This window comes from Alosa sapidissima, chromosome 23 (assembly GCF_018492685.1).
Source record: "Alosa sapidissima isolate fAloSap1 chromosome 23, fAloSap1.pri, whole genome shotgun sequence".
Lineage (NCBI taxonomy): Eukaryota > Metazoa > Chordata > Actinopteri > Clupeiformes > Clupeidae > Alosa > Alosa sapidissima.
In genome coordinates this window covers 17,676,505-17,694,920 of record NC_055979.1, presented here as the reverse complement: position 1 = coordinate 17,694,920, position 18,416 = coordinate 17,676,505, and the positions used below count along the sequence as shown (strand labels likewise).

The 18,416-nt window shown below is 42.3% G+C and overlaps 2 protein-coding genes across 2 annotated transcripts; one reads left to right on the top strand and one right to left on the bottom strand.

The window, feature by feature from the left end:
- Positions 1-1,947: 1,947 nt before the first annotated feature.
- cnppd1 (cyclin Pas1/PHO80 domain containing 1) lies at positions 1,948-11,796 on the top strand. The gene is made up of 8 exons (XM_042079987.1): positions 1,948-2,129; positions 2,882-2,984; positions 3,686-3,767; positions 5,064-5,184; positions 5,625-5,753; positions 6,176-6,237; positions 7,983-8,100; positions 8,730-11,796. Exons 1-8 carry the CDS (start codon positions 2,067-2,069, stop codon positions 9,381-9,383), a joined length of 1,332 nt encoding a protein of 443 aa, XP_041935921.1. The 5' UTR covers positions 1,948-2,066; the 3' UTR covers positions 9,384-11,796.
- A 1,529-nt stretch (positions 11,797-13,325) lies between these two features.
- On the bottom strand, positions 13,326-18,148 carry mylz3 (myosin, light polypeptide 3, skeletal muscle). The gene is made up of 6 exons (XM_042079989.1): positions 17,996-18,148; positions 17,434-17,506; positions 14,899-15,042; positions 14,261-14,431; positions 14,051-14,128; positions 13,326-13,849 (listed from the first exon to the last, which is right to left on the bottom strand). Exons 1-6 carry the CDS (start codon positions 17,996-17,998, stop codon positions 13,821-13,823), a joined length of 498 nt encoding a protein of 165 aa, XP_041935923.1. The 5' UTR covers positions 17,999-18,148; the 3' UTR covers positions 13,326-13,820.
- Between the last annotated feature and the right edge of the window lie 268 nt (positions 18,149-18,416).

Genomic DNA, 18,416 nt, shown 5'->3' with positions numbered 1-18,416 from the left:
AGGCTATAATTGCATTTTCAGCTCGGAATAAAACCGTTCAGGAATTATTTCAACAACAGCTGAACGTGCCTATGTTCGTTCGCAGCCTACCTTGGTCCGGGTGAATGAAACAGGGATGGGGGACAAAATAAACATGCAGTTTGCTATGTAAACATCCCACAACTCCTTTGATATTTTACAATAATATCCAAATGGTCGTTACTTGACATCAGAAGCAATCGCTACCTGCCTATGTGAGGAGTCGGCAGCAGTAGGCCTATGCAGCATATCAGACGAGCGGTAAAAAAGTTCAGCGAATTTAGCTGCTGTTGGACTTTACATTTCTGACATGGTATGCTGCCAATTCGCGGGGTAGACATGGAAATATGTAAAATGCGAGACATTCGCGCAAATAATGATGTGCTGTTAACATTCACAAAACAGCGATTTTTTGAAAACTTCCTCGTGAAGAGCAGGACCTTCAATATATGGTCACAAGATTGAATGCAACATAAAACAATTACCATTTTAATTTTATAATCCTTATTAATGCCAACACTTCATGTCAATGAATCTCTCAGTGTGCTTATTTTTCCGGTGTGAGCGGTGTATGTTGGGTATTTCTCTTACCCCTCGGTTTCAAGTAATTAGCTCCCGATCTTACTTGGTTTTAAGGGGTATCTACCCCTTGCCCTTATCCCTACCCCTCGATCGAAATGAGAATTGAGATAGCCCTTCGTCTCACGTGCACGCGCAAAACTAAGGGGAAGGGGGAAGGGGTAAAATAGAGAATTGAGATTGGCCCTTGATGTAGTTAACCTGGCAATAGCCAGATGAATTTCGCTCCGCCTAGCTCCACTCATCCATCTGGAACCGATCCATTGAAGTGTTGCTTCAGAAGGCTGGGCCTAATCAAAAAATGCTTGCATATGATTGAATAAGCCACTTGTCCGTCATCTATTGACGTGCTACTTCCACCACTCACATCGAAGCCAACCCGTGACGCTAATAACAGACTCACAGTCGCTTCTACGCTATGTCACATCTATGAAACTCCCGCCCTGCGTCCTGATTGGCTAAACCATAAAGTTGGTTGGAGAAATCACTCTCAATGGAAGAGGTCCCAGATGGATGTGAGTGAAGCTAGGCGGAGCTAAGCGGAACGACATTCATCTGGCTAGGGTCAGGTTATGATGTAGTAGCCTATGTGATGAGATCAAACTCCCAATAGACTTGCTTAAGATGAGTTGAATATAACAACCTGTGTAGGTTTTTATAGACCGTATTATGCTTTCAATGCATTTAATATATTTTAAGTCAATTTATCAATTAGTTTCCACAAAATTCACCAGAAGTCATCATTTAAGGGGTTATTTTTCAAAATGTTCGTCACGGGGGAGCATGCCCCTGAACCCCACTAGCATTTGGGAGACCAAAAGTATTTTATGTTTTGGGGCCCAAATTCTCCAGCAGCAAATAATTTGCATTTTTGTACATTGTGACCACCTATTTCATTTTTGAATCACAAAGTATGTGAGACAGCAAGGGACAAGATTGTGTGCGCGTGTAGCCTACTGTGTATGGTAGTGGGCCTATTTGGAAGAAAGTCCAGGGCCTTTTTTTAGTCCCAGTCCGTCCTTCTTTGCTACCATGTGAATTCGAAGTATTCCACCAGGATGAATGATGAGATGGGTACAGAACTGTATGTAGGCCTAATACAATTAAATTAAAGTTACTTTTCTCGCTAACCGTTTACAACAGCAACTTTTAAAAGCTGAGAAAGGGCTTTCATGTGATATGATACGATGTCTGTGTATACTTCGCGTGTAGTTCAACAGAGAATAATGGTGAGTTTGGACGCACTTTCGACGTGCGCTGCCACTTGTGTGAGGAGACGACGTAATGTTTACATGCCGTGTACATGCAGTTCTAGCTGTTGCGTAACGTGTTAGTTCTACGTTCCAAAGGGAGGGAACCGCTCGAACCGCTAGAGGGCTCAGAAGGAGCAGCAGGAGTACGCCCTCGTCCGTGTCGCGCTTTGTGTATATCTAGATTTTCTGTTTAAATGTTGATATTGTTTGGAGAAAATGGATTTTGGTGAGCTATTTGACGAACGAACGTTTCCATTTTCGGACTTTCAGGAGTTTACGGTATGTAACTACCAGTTCTGTGACTTTAGTACGCGAGCTAACATTAGCTCTAGCTCGTTGGCAGCGGTGGCTTGTCACGTTAGCTAACGTTAATGAGCTTTACTAGCTATGCTAGAAGTATTTAACTAAGGCAACTTATCGCCAAATAACGTTGGTCTTTAAAGAGACCTGACATTATTCGAATGTGACGACTGCAAGGCGTGGTACGTGTGTTTGTAGCTGTATAATCGGTAAACAAAGTGATGACTGGGTCGTACGGCAGAACAATTTCCTAACTAGCATGCATCAGACTGGCTTGGTTTCTATGCTATCTAATGTTAGCTGTAACTCATAGATATCCATGGCTGTAACTCAAGTGAGTTAACTTATAGCTAGCTAGCTAATGTTACCTTTAATGTGCATGTCAACACTTGCGGGAATAACGTTTTATTTTGAATACATTGTCATCAATGGTCAGGCGCACGGAGTCGGTAAAAATAAATATCAGGAAACGTTCCTGTGACCCACCATTTTGCTGTCGATGTCGTTTCCTTGTAGCTGCTAACCATAACATGGGCAGCTAGTGCTAAGCTAACAATACACAATCAGAAGTTTATTAACTGCAAATGACGTTGTCCTATGTACCTTTTCACTAATATAACTAGATTCTGTCAGGTAATAGTACGTAGTTTGGCATGTATTATCATCGCATAGATTTGGACAGGCTCCTCCCTCTGTATGCAACTAATGCAGCTAACATTGTTTTGTTACAGTTTCTACCCGGACACCAGCAACTGGCAGACCGTGTTCGAAAGCGTTTATACTATGGCCTTGATCCGGATAGTTCGTTGGATACCCTGTCATGCCCAGTAACAGGTGATTTGCATTATACTTGTACACAATGACATGGCAACTGATATTTTAAACACCCAGAGACATTTTTTTGAATTGCATCGCACTCAGTGTCATAGAAGACGGCATTGTCTAAATAAAGATAATCAAGAATATAAATCAGAATCATTTTATTGAGTTTTTGTTTTCTTTTCCACACGAAAAAGAAAATACAAGGAATTGGTGAAATTTTGCAAGACACATAAGAAGTATTTAAATACAATAATAATATAATATAAGCCTATACACATATGTACAAATATGACAAAGTGCAGATGCAGAAAGGGGGATATGTTTTGTTGAGGGGACCAATTGCAGAGGGGAAGAAACCAGCTGTGGCGTGAGGTCCTGGTCATGATTGACCGCAGCCTCAGGGGGGAATGTCTCAAAAAGACTGTGTCCGGGGTGGGAGGGGTCTGCAGCATTCTTTCCTGTCCGCCTCAAGGTCAAGGTCAAGGTACAGACTTTGGAGAGAAGGCAGGCTGCAGCCAATCACTCTCTCAGCAGAGCAAATGATGCATAATATACATTTTGGTACAGTTTACATTTAATATAGTGACATAACTGATGGCACAATTAGTATTTTTGTCAGATGGGTACAGTTGAGTCAAAGAGCTTGTTGTTTTACGATGATAGACTTGTGGTGAAGTTGGTCACCTACATAAAAAACGTCCTCTGTTTGCTAGACATTGCCGTGGAGCTGCTCCAAAAATCTGCACCAAGCCCAATCCGCAAACTCCAGAAAAAATATGCTGCCCATGTAGCCAGGTGAGTGTCCCAGCCTAAGGCGGAGATCACATTAGGCAGCGGCAAGTGTAACGCAACGCTCAGACCATAATAAGTTCTATCTCATTCCTATATAAGTTCTATCTCATGGTAACACAAACGGTTTGCCTTAACTGACAATTGTATACGCTCGCGTTGCGCTTTGAAAGTTGAACCAAGTTCAACGCTCAGCTTGTTCAACGCTAGCGTTACGCCAGCGTTGCCACCGTTCCGCTGCCAAACCATAGAGAACAATAGGAAACCTGCCGCTGGCTAATGTGATCCCCGCCTAAGAGTCAATGTATACCTGGATACAGGTGTACTTGCTATACATGTGTACCAGGTATACATGTAGTCTCTATATACTATTTTGCTGTTGCAGAAATCACTCTCTGCAAACAACTTTAATCACTCAGTCACTATGTTTGAAAGAATATCAATCTATTGGTCTGTATTTTCTCTTACTTAAATAGGGCATGTATACAAATGAAAACGTGTGCTGACTGTACACTGCTTTAGATAAAGCATCTGCAAGATGAAGAGAGTAAAATAGATGCTGATAGATTTGATTTCTCTTGAAACTAAATGTTGAAGCTGCATGGAGTGTCTGGGCAGTCCATGCTGTTGAAAAGTGCATGGGCCTTTGGTACTTTGGGTACTTCTCACATTTGAACCGATATCAGTACCGATATAAGGACGTGTTGTCCAGTACCAGTACCCAACGGTACTTTTTTTGGTACTGTACTCTGCAGTGATGTGTATTGCGTACTCATTGGCAAACAAAACAATTTGTTTGACCAGCTCCTCTCACTTGTTCATAGAATATTGAAACTGGGATAGATTGTCTTCTGTCATCAGATAGGCTGACAGCTGATATCTGACAGATATGTCCTTAATAAAAAAAATTGTTCGATGATAGTTGGTTTGCATGCGAAATTCATTGGATATCTGAACACGCATAATAGCCGTTTTTTACATTACATCAAAACGGCTGTTTCACACCTCTATTTCTAGGTAATTATTGGATGGTGTAAACTAAAAAGTAACTGCCGTATAGCACCTTTTATGGAGGTAAAATCAGAGTATTTTAAGGCCGTTTACTTAAAAACGACACAAACCAATTAACGACTACCAAAATTGTTGTTGATTAATTTAATAGCTGACAACTAATCGATTAATTGATTAATTGTTGAAGCCCTTATTAGTTGTGATCTCTAAAAGCAGGCCAGTTTCATGTCATCATAGCTGTTTGCTAAAGTTCTTGTCCTTTATTGTTGTTGATGTTGTTGTCACTCTCAGGGAAGCCTGCATTTCGCCCTGTGCGATGATGCTGGCCCTGGTGTACATTGAGAGACTACGACACAGAAACCCTGAATACCTGCAACAGATCTCCTCCTCAGACCTCTTTCTGATATCCATGGTACGTGTGTGTGTGTTTTGTGTGATACCAACAAATGTTGTATTTGCCAGTAATATTGTCGTATTTTAAGTAGGTGGTTTAATGACTGCTTGTTTTGCAAGGTGAATAGACCTCTGAAGTTCGCCTACAAAAAAGAACCAAAACGGCCATCTTTGTCCATATAAGGAGATCCGGTTGTTAATTGAAGCTAACTACCTATGGCATTTTGTTGTTCTTTTACCATGTAATGCAGTTTCAAACAGCTTTTTTGTGGTGGATGCCATTGCTATATTTATAAAGTGATGAGCAAGATTAAGATGATCGACTCTGTGGAAACTGTCCTATGGCACCCTATTCTCCTTTGGCTTTGTTCTCTATAGTAATCGAGAAGCAAAAATACCTCTTGATGGATGCAAATGGGAAGTGGTGTTAATTTGATATTCTTGTATGCTCATATGCAGATGGTGGCCAGTAAGTACCTGTACGATGAAGGCGAAGAGGAAGAGGTTTTTAATGACGAATGGGGAGCCGCGGGGAAACTGGACGTGCAGACTGTCAACAACCTGGAGATGAACTTCCTCAATGCTATTGTGAGTGTCACAAAATGCTATTGTGAGTGCCAACGCATGCTGACCTTATATAGTTCAGTACATGTCGGCACAGACATTATTTATGTAAGGAGTATATGTTACAGCTCAAAGGGAGTGTGTCTACTGCGAAATGTTTTTCTACCATAGGGAAAAAAATGCCACTGAAAAATTGGGCTATCTGAGGGCACTTGAAAACAAGCACTAATTCCTTTGTTCAGTCCGCATTGGACACAGATTATTGTCTGAAAGCCTTATCCTGCTGTGGTTAGTATGTCAGCTCATAATTGAACGCCAGCAGTAAAGATTTTGCATGGCAAAGACATTGCTTGGTCATGATGTTAGGTCTGTTATGAAGTGGTGCCACAGCATGTCCAAAAATGGGCGCCCAGCAGAATGTGAGGATTGTGCCTGTTGTATTTTAGGAATGGAGCCTGTACACGGACCCCAGTGAGTTGTTTGACATCCTGACTCAACTGGAAGCAAGGTTAGTGGCACACACACACACACACACAGATATATTTACTTCTTGACTGGAGTTACAACATACTCTGTTGCTGGGGTCGTAACCTGTGCAATAGGGCATTGGGGTTGTATTTCCTAAGATCAGCGGCGTTAGTGTGATGATCATAAAGCTTACAAGCAGGGCTCTACACTTAACATTTTTTTCCAGGAGCACTTGTGCGTCCAAGTTAAAACATTTAGGAGCACAGACAAAAATTTGGGCGCATAGTCAGTTCTGTACTTAACTTAAACATAATCTAACATTACACTGCAGCTAACACTTAAACATGCCAGTGCACCAATTGCGAATATTAAGAATGACTGACAACATTTAGGCTACAGGAAATAGGATTTTAAAGATCAGTGCCTACTTTATTTTCAGTCTGTTCTATTTTCCTATATTTTGTTAATATAAAATAGTATAATACATTGCCATATTTGCATTTAGCCTGTATATCAAGTATCCTGCCAAATGTAGGCTAATTTATTTATCTGTAGCTAATCCAAATATGCCCATGGTGACCTATCTGACTGCATACTGCCTAATACTACTACTAAAACAGTCCATTTTCTCTTCCACAAAACCCAACATAGGCTAATCAAGGATATATATATATATATATATATATATATATATATATATATATATATATATATATTTATATTTATACTTTTACTTTTTATTTGAAATATCTGCATTGATGGGGGCAGTAGGCAAACTTTAGGCCTACTTTCGTTTTGCACTTCAGCTTGTATTCGGTGTAAACAAACAAGCATGCGTGGAAGCCTGGAGTGGTCAGTAGCGTTCTACCTTTGAATAAAATGGGAGTATTACGGGAAGCTACTTTTGTGCCTGTTCGCTACAGCTAAATTTTGCATATTGCAGCCAATACGTCAACTGGGCTAAAAGGCATGTTAGGTTACCTTTCCTTCTCTCACTGCATTCTCAGAATCTCATCCTGTTCCTCCGATATCCAATGAATTCGCTGGATAGAAGAACTCATTTCTTCAATCTTTGCATCTTGGCTGGCTAGTCTAACTTTCCACTTTTTCTGCGTGCTCTTGGATTTGATAGAAGCGACTACTAGCGTGTCACAACGCGAAACTTCTAACATTGATGGGAGGTGTAGTTTTTATGCTGCATTCGCGACGTGATTCTTTTGCACCAGTAATGTTTCTTGATGTTGCGGTGTATTTTGTAGACAAACATTGACATGGTTAGAAGTCATTCGCACCAGTGTACCTAAATATTTTTTTGCACTCACACGAGAGCATGAGACTGCTGAATATTGTAACATCTTTACAACTGTAGTAGTGTTGCTCTCAAAGAGCACATTGTGTACGGGCACATTGTGTACAGACACATGAAGAAAAAACTGCTTCCTGTGACCTCCATTCATTTGTTCACCTGTGCATGGTGGCCTAGTTTATTCTTTATCATACTGTTTAGTGTAACGGAGTCCCTTCTTCCTGTTTCAGCATGTTTGCCTTGACCCACTTAAAGGTCTTTGAACCATGGGACATCTATAGTGTACATAGTGCATATGGACTATATAGATTTAAGCTTTATGTCCAAAACATCCTATTCCCTTGGGTGTTTTTTTAGATTTCACAAGGATGCAGTCTTCTTTAGATTGAAAAAAGGTCCTAATTTTCCCTGAAATGTTAAGTCTTAAGTAAATAGGGGATTTTGTCTTGTAATCTTTGATGTCTCCGTGGCAACCTCAGCATTGCAGAGCGGCAGGGCATAAAGCGAGGCTGGTTCACCTACACGGATCTGTGTGTGCTGTTGGAGCAGTCGTCATGGCGACAGGCTCTGACTGCCATCTATCTACACTTTACCAAGGTGAGCACCTCTCCCTTTTCACCACACACACACACACACTGTTTTAGGGCCGGGACATACCAACCCGACGACCGACCGTTGGCAGAAAAGCAGTCAGACTGATTAGTCAGCTCCCGTCTCCCCAGGCAAAAGTAAATTGTTTATTCCGTGTCCGAAAGAGTGTTTCATTGGCATCAAACACAAGCAATGACATTAAAATAGTACACAATATACAGTATATTTATATTTATATGTTCTTATTGCTTAATCGGTGAAGTCCGAAACTAGTGCCATTTCAGTCTATTGGCTGCTTTTATGGAAATGTACTGTATTACGTCCTGCGCACGCGCAGAATGTATGTTTGGCATTGCTTCAGTGTGTTCTGCGGCACTTTTTTGACCGACTTGGGGAGACGGGAGCTGACTGATCAGTCCGACTGCTTTTCTGCCAACGGTCGGCCGTCGGGTTGTTGTGTCCCGGCCCTTAGAGACACTTAAGCCCTTGTGGTCACACCTCCTGAATAGGTTTAGTTTCGTTCATCAATTGATATGCAAACCAGGTTCTCAGAATCCAGTGGCCGGCGCTCCGCTAGTTCCGCTAGCACTCCGCTAGCTATCATTGACATTCTCCCTCTCCTCTCTCACCCACAGGTGGCCTGCATGCTGGGCCTCCTGTACCTGACCAGCGTGGCCAGTCTGATCGCTGTCTCCGCCGTGCTTCACCAGCTCAGCACCAGCTCCAGCTCCAGCTCCACCTCCACCCGCGTCGTCCACCTCCCGGACTCCCCCCTTCTCGTCCCAGCGTCGCCCGCAGGCCACCCCAACTGTTGTGTCCCGGACAACGAGAGTCAGGACCACCACGACCACCACCCCGACGACCCCTTTGCCTCCTCACCTTTCCCCATCCTCTCCGACACCCGCCCGGCCTCTGCACTTTCGCCGAACTCGGTGCTCTGTTTCTGGGACACGCTTCTCTCCTCTCTGGCCTTCTCTGATCCAGCTCTACCTCCCCTGCCGAAACCCCAGGCCGTGTTCCCTTCCTTCCTGCTCGGTGCAGCCTGCTCAGACCAGCACCACCCCCTTCAGTGTGCCACTGCCCAGAACGCGTCAATCTCTCACTGCGGTCGCTGGAACCCCTCCGCACTCCTGGGTCCCTGGTTCCCTCCCCCAGCCCTGCTCAGTGGCTCGCCCCTGGCCCAGAACCCCCCCCACCAGAGCAGATGGGTGTCCCTGTCGGGGCACACGTGCTGCCCACACACCTCGCTGCCCTTTGGGAAGGTCCCAGCCCTGCTTGTCCCTGGTTAGGCAGGGCTCACCTTACTGAGGAGAGGCTTTACACAGAATCTAAACCAGCGCAATTGCATTTCTCCCCTCCCTGCGCCATGTCCCCTGCGGAATTCAACTTACGACACAACCAACCTTTATAAAATGATAGTGCTCCCTATTACGGCCCTCGATTTTTCAGTCATTTCTTTTTAACAATTTTTGCCTGCAAGGCAACAGGCCTAGTCACATGTCAGAACCCCTGTCGTAATTGAAGTGGCATGATAGATTATGTTAAATGAAGTTCACCAGGAAACTTTGTAGCTCAGAGATACTGCAGGATGTGGAGAGCTCTAGCAGGTAGTAGAAGACTTTGTTGACCAGTGTCTGTCCTGGTGTTGTAAGGAACAGTGGTGGCTTTGCTGTGTGTGTGTGTGTGTGCGTGCCATAGACCGTTCTATACAGTCTATGGTGTGCGTGCGTGTGTGTGAGCATGCTCTTTGCTTCGTTGGCTCAGCTTCTTAAGGGGTGATTTGATGCTTTGGGTTGATGGAGCTTTTTGTGTTTGAGTGCTTGGCCACCACTTTAGAGTGTTTTGTTCATTAACCCAGTTTGACAGAGAGAGACTCTGGAGTGACTTGTAATTACTAAAATGTGTGTGTTCTCGGCAGTTCTCGGGGGCCTGGGTTTGCTCCTGCAGTTTAGGCTCTCGGGTGATGAGTGAGATCAGATGGGGCAGAGAGGGTTTTCATTAAGTTTACATTATCGAAGGTGTTTTCCAAGGTTTGCCTTAACCCAATTAAGCTGTTGGCATATCCTGATATGTTCAGCTAGGAGTTAAATTGAATCTTTTGCAAAAGGGATTTTGTGTGAATGAGTATGCCATGAAAGACTATTTTGGAAGTCCTTGTTCAAAATTATAGTAAAAAGAAATGGATGACATAGTCGGCTCCAACAGGAATAGATAATCTTTCACCATTTTGTTTTCTAGTCACCCTCCAGGTGTACAAATAAGCACTTGTATATGTGGTTGTACAGAAACATAAGACAATGTTGCTCAATCCAGTAGAGAGATCAAAGAAGAAATACCGCTACGGTGGAGTAGGAGCAAGGGGCAGTTCTTTTTTTCAATACAGTCAGAGCACAGTTCATATCTGGCCGACCTGCTACTCTGTGGCGGATTCTGTCCACCACTTCATTCTGTAGATAAACTTCACACATGTTCTTCTTGGAAGGTCATTTCCTAAGTGGACAGTTCCCAAGTTCAAACTGTCATTCAGTTGTATCAGAGACCAACACGAGGACTTTACAGAGACCGCTTCTGTTAGACTTGACCTTTTTCCTATGACATGGATGTATTATTAGATGTATGAAGAAAAACATTTAAAGATTGGTCAGGAGGGGAGAACAACTTGTTTACAAAAAAAAAAAAAAATCCGCCTCATTTATAGTTATTTTTTCACAGATCCATGACCGATGGGATAATGCAACATTTTATTAATGTAATTTGAATATATTTTTACACTTATTTAGCGTTTTGCCAACCAACATCCACTGCACTGAACTGAGAAACAAAACAAAAATGCCCATGTTACTGGTGTCTGTTAGCATCCGAAGTACCTCAGTATGGCATGTCTGGTCATTCTATCTAATCTTCACCTACCAGACCTCAACAGAAAATGTTAAGATTGCTTTTTTTCCATGTTTATAAGGCGTTTTGTGGACATAAGGAACCATTTAAGTTGGATTTCAAGCAACACAGCTTATACAGCAGCAGACCTTGTTCTTTTTTCTCCCTAGATATGATAAGGTAATATCAGTTGAACTGAACCTCAGTTGTTAAAGGATATCTGTTCAGTTTTGAAAACCAGATCATCTGAACACAGTTGGAACACAACACAAACATGAAGTTGTTTTAACGTGCGCACTGTGCATTAATGTATTTATGTTAATGCTTTGCAACCTTATATTTGCTAATGCTACTTACTGTCCCTTTAATACCTTACAAGGCTGTATACACTCTGAGAGAAGACTTTTGTTTTCTTACTCGTGTGTGTGGACTGGAGTCGTGTGAACCGGGAGTGGTGGTCTTGTGCTCAGCCTCATTTCACCTGTGGTCACTCCGTGTCCAGTACTGCCACACAGGATGTGGCATAGACCAGCAGAATCTGCACTTACATTGGTCAGTCGTCATGGGATTAGAGACCCAACGCACACACAGACACGCACACACACTTCTGATGTAGTCCTACGCCACCCATCATAATTTGGATTGTTTCCGTCTGCAACCATGACGTTATGTTCAAAGCATTTTGGTTCAAATGTGCCATTCCAGAGTTTGTGACGAAGCTGGCAAGTGTAAACAGCCATTGATTAAGGGTGCACAGTATCCTGTAGATAATATGTAAAAAGCGCTCAACCATCTGTAATAAAGCAGCAGTTTCAAAAGTTCAAAGTTGTTGCTTGTCATTTCTATGGCAATAAATCATTTTGTTATTTACTGTCTTTGAAGATGTGCTGAGCCACAGCATGCAAAACCATTTACATGGCTGTGTAATCTTTTTTTGTGAATTAAGGAGGGATTTGCCTAAAAGGACTTTGGTAAGCAGAACTTGTAGCCTGGGTGCCAGCTGAATTTAGCCCTGCCCACAACATTTGAGGTTGGGAAGTTCGGTCTGGTATGCCAGAACCAAAGCGGTTTTGGACTGACTAGAATTTTGAGTATGACAACGTCAGGCTACAGAACCTGAGGAAGTTATTTGTGTTCATGTTGACTGTTGAGCCACAAATATCCACCATCCATTGCAGAGGTCTTTGAAACCACATGAGGGCGCTGTTGCCCTATGATTTGTGCTATGACGTTCCATTTACAGTACTCGCACAAACCAAGAGATGCAAGTTTCTGTAAAACATTTTTTGCTTCCATTCGATGTTAAAGTCGCATTATTCGCTGTTTGCTATTCAACAGCACTGTATTCAGATATTACACGCTGTTTGCTATTTAACAGCACTGTATTCAGATATTACACGCTTCAGCTGTACTCTTTTAATGGTTGATCTCTGTGTAGTTGAATCACTAAAAGACAGTTACATCTCAATGCTAATGAGAACATCTGACATGGAGATAAAGGAACATTTTACCTTGTCAAACATATTCTCACTATCAGTTCCATTTCCACTTAGGGACTTTGCAGTACCATATTGGGAACAATGGATGCAGGCCTCAGAAGATTTCAGAATTCAGTGAAGTAATTGCTTTATCACAAAACTGTATGGTATCTTGATAGCTATTTCTATCTGAGAATATCAGATATGCATTGCATGCTTATGAGATCATGTCTCTTCTATGCAATGCCGATTTCTCCTCTGTGTATTAATAAACTTCAGTGGTGAACCAACACTATTGATTAATAAATCATGGCGTAGCCTACTCATTTAAACTGGTAGAGCATGGTGCTGTCAAATTTATTCGTATGGGTTCGATTTCAAATTATGTCTCACTGAAATACAGATATCTAATATCTGCTAAAATATATTGGACTACTACTATAGGTGATATTTAATACAGTTGTTTGGTACCATATGGATATTGTATTTACCCCTGGAAAATTAGTTTGAGATATTATCACTTATTTTATCATAAATCTGTACTTACACCAAATAAAATTAATAATGTAGTGTGTGATACAGGTGTTGATAAATCTGAACTGGATACATCTGTGTAGACACTGATCTGTATACACAAATTTAGTGTTTTACTTTAAAGTGGAATAGTAGGCTATTGTAAACTTCCGATAGATGAATAGCACATCAAACTACCTTCCAGTGAAAGTGAAAGAGAACATACTATCGTGTCACTCACATGAAGTATACACATTGATGCTAGATTTATGAATAAAATATATATTTATTACATTGGAACATTAGCAGAGGAATAATGGAATAAGTTAGTGGAAAAGATCAAGAATGAACAAGGTGAGCGTGTACTTTTGGAAAAGGTTTTATTCTGAGTGAAAATAAAAGATGACTTTGTGTCTGGGAGGGGAACGTTTCGGCGAGCGGTTCACAGGCGTGCCAGGTGCCTTTAGCACGGCTGGCCGGTGATGAAGTGACCGGGGCGAGTCGGGGCAAGGCAGGGGGAGACCCCCACTTCATGGGTGGCCCACCCTTCCTCCCCCGTTTCCCGCCAAGCCAGGGAGCGCCGCCCTGGTGGGGAGGGGAGTGAAGTGGGCGGCACAGGGGGATAAAAAGAAGAGAGAGAGAGAACGGTAACGTCCAGAAAGAGGTTGAGCGGAGAAAACAAGGGAAAGAAGGTGATGTGGATAAAAGAAAAAAAAAAAAGTGTTTTTCTTGAATAGTGACATCCCATAGTCCTTTTAATTCTCTTAGGTTGGTCTTAGAAACAGAGTTGGATGTCCTGACACCCTGAGGGTTTGTAGATTGACTTCATCTTCTTCACCACTTCCACCTGGGGGCCTCTTACACAGACATGACGTGCTTGACGAAAGCTGGGGGTTGAAGGAGGGGGGGGGGGGGGGGGGGAGAGAGAGAGAGAGAGAAAATACCATTTAGAGCGCCTCGCCATATTCCGTTTAAGGACATCTCTGTAAATAAACGTGTCAGGCACTGGGAAGGCCTGAGACTGCAGTAGGCTAACCATATGTGTCTGTGCATCCCGACATTAAAAGGTGAAAGGGGACAAAACTTACCCTCGTAGTTGACACAGCCGTTGTCGTCCTCCTGACCTGTCATGAGGGCATCAATCTCATCCTCCTTCATCTTCTCACCTGTGGGTATTAGAAAGAAAATAGGCTGTGATCTAAGGGAATGCTAATGTAGTTCTTAGTCTATACTTTAGATAGGCTAGTAGTTTAAAAATAGACAAAAGTCTCCCATGGTTCTCTGGCGTGACTACTCACCCATTGTGCCCAACACGATACGCAGCTCAGCGCCCAAGACTGTGCCGTTGCCCTCCTTGTCGAAGACGCGCAGACCCTCAACGTAGTCATCATAGGTACCCTTCTGGACCTTGTCCTGCTGTGCCAGCAGGGGCAGGAAAGCGTCGAAGGCCATTCTCTTGTTGGCCATATCTGTCCAGAGAAGACACACGGACAAACCAACATTCGTTAATGTCTGACACACACACACAGATACGGGCACTGCACGCTTTTATCACCTTTTCGATGAATACTGAACTGATGGAAGCCTATAGATATAGAATAGAGCTGATACTTTACTCACTAAATGATACAAAACTGAAATGTAAATGTAAAACCTTGTAAAACAATTAGTACTCTATTCAGTGAGAAACAGGCATGTATCCAGCAGGGTTGTGCAAAATTCAAATTGCAATTCTGCTTCCTGTTTGCTACCTCAATTGAAATGCAAGTGAAATTCAAGAATTGAATTGGAATTTAAGAGCCAGTTTCAATTCAATTCTGGAATTTTGCACACTGCAACATATCGAAGGGTAGATATCAAATATGTGTCATAATACATTCAACAGTCAAGCATGATTCAGAAGCTGATTTAAAATATGTATATTGTAGTGGCTTACCCTCAACGGATGGGCTGCCCAGCAACTTCTTCACCTCTCCGTTGGTGGGGTTCTGGCCCAGAGCGCGCATGATATCGGCAACCTGGTTGTATCCAACCTGGTTGTCACCAACTTTGTCGAAAAGACCGAAAGCCTCCTTGAAGTCTGGACAATGGGAGAGAGAGGTGATGAGAGTGTTAATAGGGTGATAAAACATGGTGGTTTTACTTTACTTAGTGCACTTAGGGACACTTAGTACACTTCCGCTCTCTACTTCTCCTAGGCACGATACTATTGTTATTACTTAGGACTGGAAGTGCACATTAGTACTGCAATAGGCGTTCCTCTCATAACAACTCAGGAAACAAACATTGTTAAAAAAATGTCTTTGCCCTTCCAGATATGTGGTAATTTATACTACATGGTGAGAACTCGTCACATTTCAAGCCACACATTGCTCACATGTTTTTGTACCATGCTTTCCTACCACCTGTCCTACAGTTAGTTCAAAGACATTTCTCCTCTGCTGTCTCTCTCTGTGTCTCTCTGTCCTCCTCCACTAATTGAGCTGAACAGCTGTGTAATCAACGCCCAAGCGGAAGGTACCGCATAGGCAACGTCTGTAGGAGTGAAAAACAAGAGATTGCAATGTGTATGGGATCCACTGGGGTTGTGGAATTGACAGGGATCTGCTGACAGATTAATGGCCATGCATGATTTTGAGCAAGGCCAGCTGCTGCGGGGCAGATCATGTTTAGATGGCATTTAACGGAGTGCGCTGGGCAATCAATACGCCCCAAGAAGCCAACCCTGGCCGTAAAAGGGCAGTGGAGGTCTCGCTGCGACCCAAGCTGCACGCAAGAATGCTGACAGCAGCGTAATCAACACCCGCCAGCATGGACTCTTGCTGAGGAAGGTGCAGCTTAAAACCTGCACACCGATATAACTGACAGATGTACTCGTCATGTCACAGTTCTAATTAATCTAGCGATGAGATTTTACTAACACAGTAGGCACTATCAGTAGAAGGGCTTTTCACAAAGACCTCTCTATACTTTATTGAAACTAAAGAACATATGTATATTACTAAATGTTTACTCCCCATTGATTGTCTTACATCTAATATAAATATATATTTTGGAGCACACTACTTTTTGAATTAAGAATTATTCTAAATGATCCTCAATGGACGTCTTAATAAAGGACATCTTAGCAAGGGGCTGTAAAGTTCAGTGAATGAAAAAAACTTGAGGGGTGGCAAGGGCGTTGGTGCAAATGTATTTTGAAAACTGACCCTACGCCATCTTTGAATCTTCAGCCCGTAGCTAGAGATTAGTACAAAGTCCAAGGACCACTGTGCAACTGAAGCCTGTGTTACCACCACTGGGAATAGAATAGTTAAGAATGGCCTCAACAGCTGAGAAACATTTTCCAACACTTTGTGTTGCTACCAAGACAGCAGGTGTTTTGGGGCATGTTTTTATTATGGATACACAAGTCCCATAACAAAAGAATGTTTTTCTCTTTCTGAGAAAAAAAAATTGTGGTTTCGTGGTTTTACTCCCCAAAATAACACATCTACCTGCTCTGGGTATTATAGAAATGTCTTCTGAACAGACTTTTTCACATTGTCTTTGTGAGATTTTGTTCATGCTTAACAGTAATTCTGACAATAATTCTATATATCATGGAGAAGAGTTTCAAGATGGAATCTCTTCTTTATCCTGAAAGCTATGTCCATTGACAACCACTACATCTACAACAAGGAAACAAGAGTCTGAGTGTCAACTATCTTGTCAATTGTGTTGTAACATCAATCAACACATGTGACGACCCATCCTTCAACTGGTACATATATATATATTTAAACACTGTAAGATTAGCTAGCCCTCAAACATGCCTGAACACTCCGGCATCTTGTTTTTTTTTTTCAGTCAAAGAGGGTACACAGAGCATTGGCTAATTCACAGACAGTACAGCAACTAATTTACACAGAGTACACCATGTGGCCTACTATAAGTGCACAATGCCATGCCGTTTAAAGATGCACTGAGAGTGCTTCCCTGTACTTTTGCTATAGTTGTCGTAGTAGTGATAGAATAGCATAGTATTGTAATTTGTAGTGTAGTATGTTGATTCTGAAACTTTAGAACTGATCAACAGCACACCAAGCTACCTTCTACTGAAAGTGAAAGAGCACATACTATCATGTCACTCACATGAGTATTCATATTGTTGCTAGATTTATGAATAAAACATTTTTATTTCATTGTAACATTATTGTACTTTGTCATGTCATGTCCAGTGATAGAGGCATACCCTCAAAGTCGTGTCCAGCAATAGAGGCCTCAATCTGGGCAACTTAGAATGCCTCCCATACTGTTCTTTTCCTATAAAGTTGTGTCCAGCAATAGAGGCCTCAATCTGGGCAATTTAGAATGCTTTCCATACTGTACTTTTCCCATAAAGTCTTGTCCAGCGATGGAGACTTACCCTCAATCTGGCCAAATTAGAATGCTTCCCATACTGTTGGTTTCCTATAAAGTCGAGACTTACCCTCAATCTGGTCAGCGGAGAAGTCACCACCTGCAGCGGGGGCCGCGGCGGGAGCCTCAGCGGGAGCATCACCCTACACAGGCACAAGCACCATGTTAGTTCTACTACTAAAGAGTATCACTACAGAGACACACACAAAGGCATGCACACACACACACACACAAGCACACATACATACACACACAAGCGTTTACATAGACGTACACATCTTCTTCCGTCAAACACTGTAAGTCCATCTAGAAGTTACTAATGGTAGTGTAGGAACTGAAACGTCTTCTATTTTTTCTTACATATTATTTTTTTCATAAATTGTATGTATTTTCTGACAAAAGTCTTTTTTTGTTCTTTTTTTTTTGATTATATGATATGAAATCATCCCTGCATATGTCCAATATCTGTTATTCAGAACCAATTGCAGAGTTGAATTGCATGCCTTGACCAGTTTGGTTAAAGACGTATCCTATATTCGCAAAAGATGTGTTGGCAGCCACAGATCCAAACAAAGAGAGAGAGAGAGAGAAAAAGAAATCCATAGAATAATGCAAATATCCACAGTACACACCATGATGATATGTAGATGGAGGAGCGGTTAGGCAGAAGTCAACAGAAGCCGGAGTCCCAGGAGAGTGGTCCTGAACCATGGGCTTAGGCCCTTCTTATTTAAGTTCAGACTGTGATGTCACATGTCGGATCAAGTGTCGCTTTGGAGGTTCTTTAGCTTTCTTAGGGCAAATGGGGAAGGAGACCGATGGCCTTGGCTAGGGGGCTGGACACCGCTCCAGAAGGGGAGGGTGATAAATTTAGAACACGTTCAAGGACTGTTTGAAGACTGCTTGGCTTGGCTCGGCTCAGCAATTTAATTACTCAAATCTGAATAATGGGTTAGTCTTGGGGGCATATAAGATTTGGTGCTAGTGTCCAGCACAATTGACATGTGAAATGCATAATTCAGCATTGTAAGATTTGCTTGTAATTGTGAAATG

What these genes read in the sequence shown, in the direction of transcription:
- cnppd1 (XM_042079987.1), top strand. Translation starts at nt 2,067, where the DNA reads ATGGATTTTGGTGAGCTATTTGACGAACGAACGTTTCCATTTTCGGAC. An exon ending in CGGACTTTCAGGAGTTTACG is followed by an intron (nt 2,130 to 2,881) that starts GTATGTAACTAC and finishes GTTTTGTTACAG; the next exon opens with TTTCTACCCGGACACCAGCA. An exon ending in TGAACTTCCTCAATGCTATT is followed by an intron (nt 5,754 to 6,175) that starts GTGAGTGTCACA and finishes GTTGTATTTTAG; the next exon opens with GAATGGAGCCTGTACACGGA.
- mylz3 (XM_042079989.1), bottom strand. An exon ending in TATCGTGTTGGGCACAATGG is followed by an intron (nt 14,129 to 14,260) that starts GTGAGTAGTCAC and finishes TAATACCCACAG; the next exon opens with GTGAGAAGATGAAGGAGGAT. An exon ending in CGGCTGTGTCAACTACGAGG is followed by an intron (nt 13,850 to 14,050) that starts GTAAGTTTTGTC and finishes TTCAACCCCCAG; the next exon opens with CTTTCGTCAAGCACGTCATG.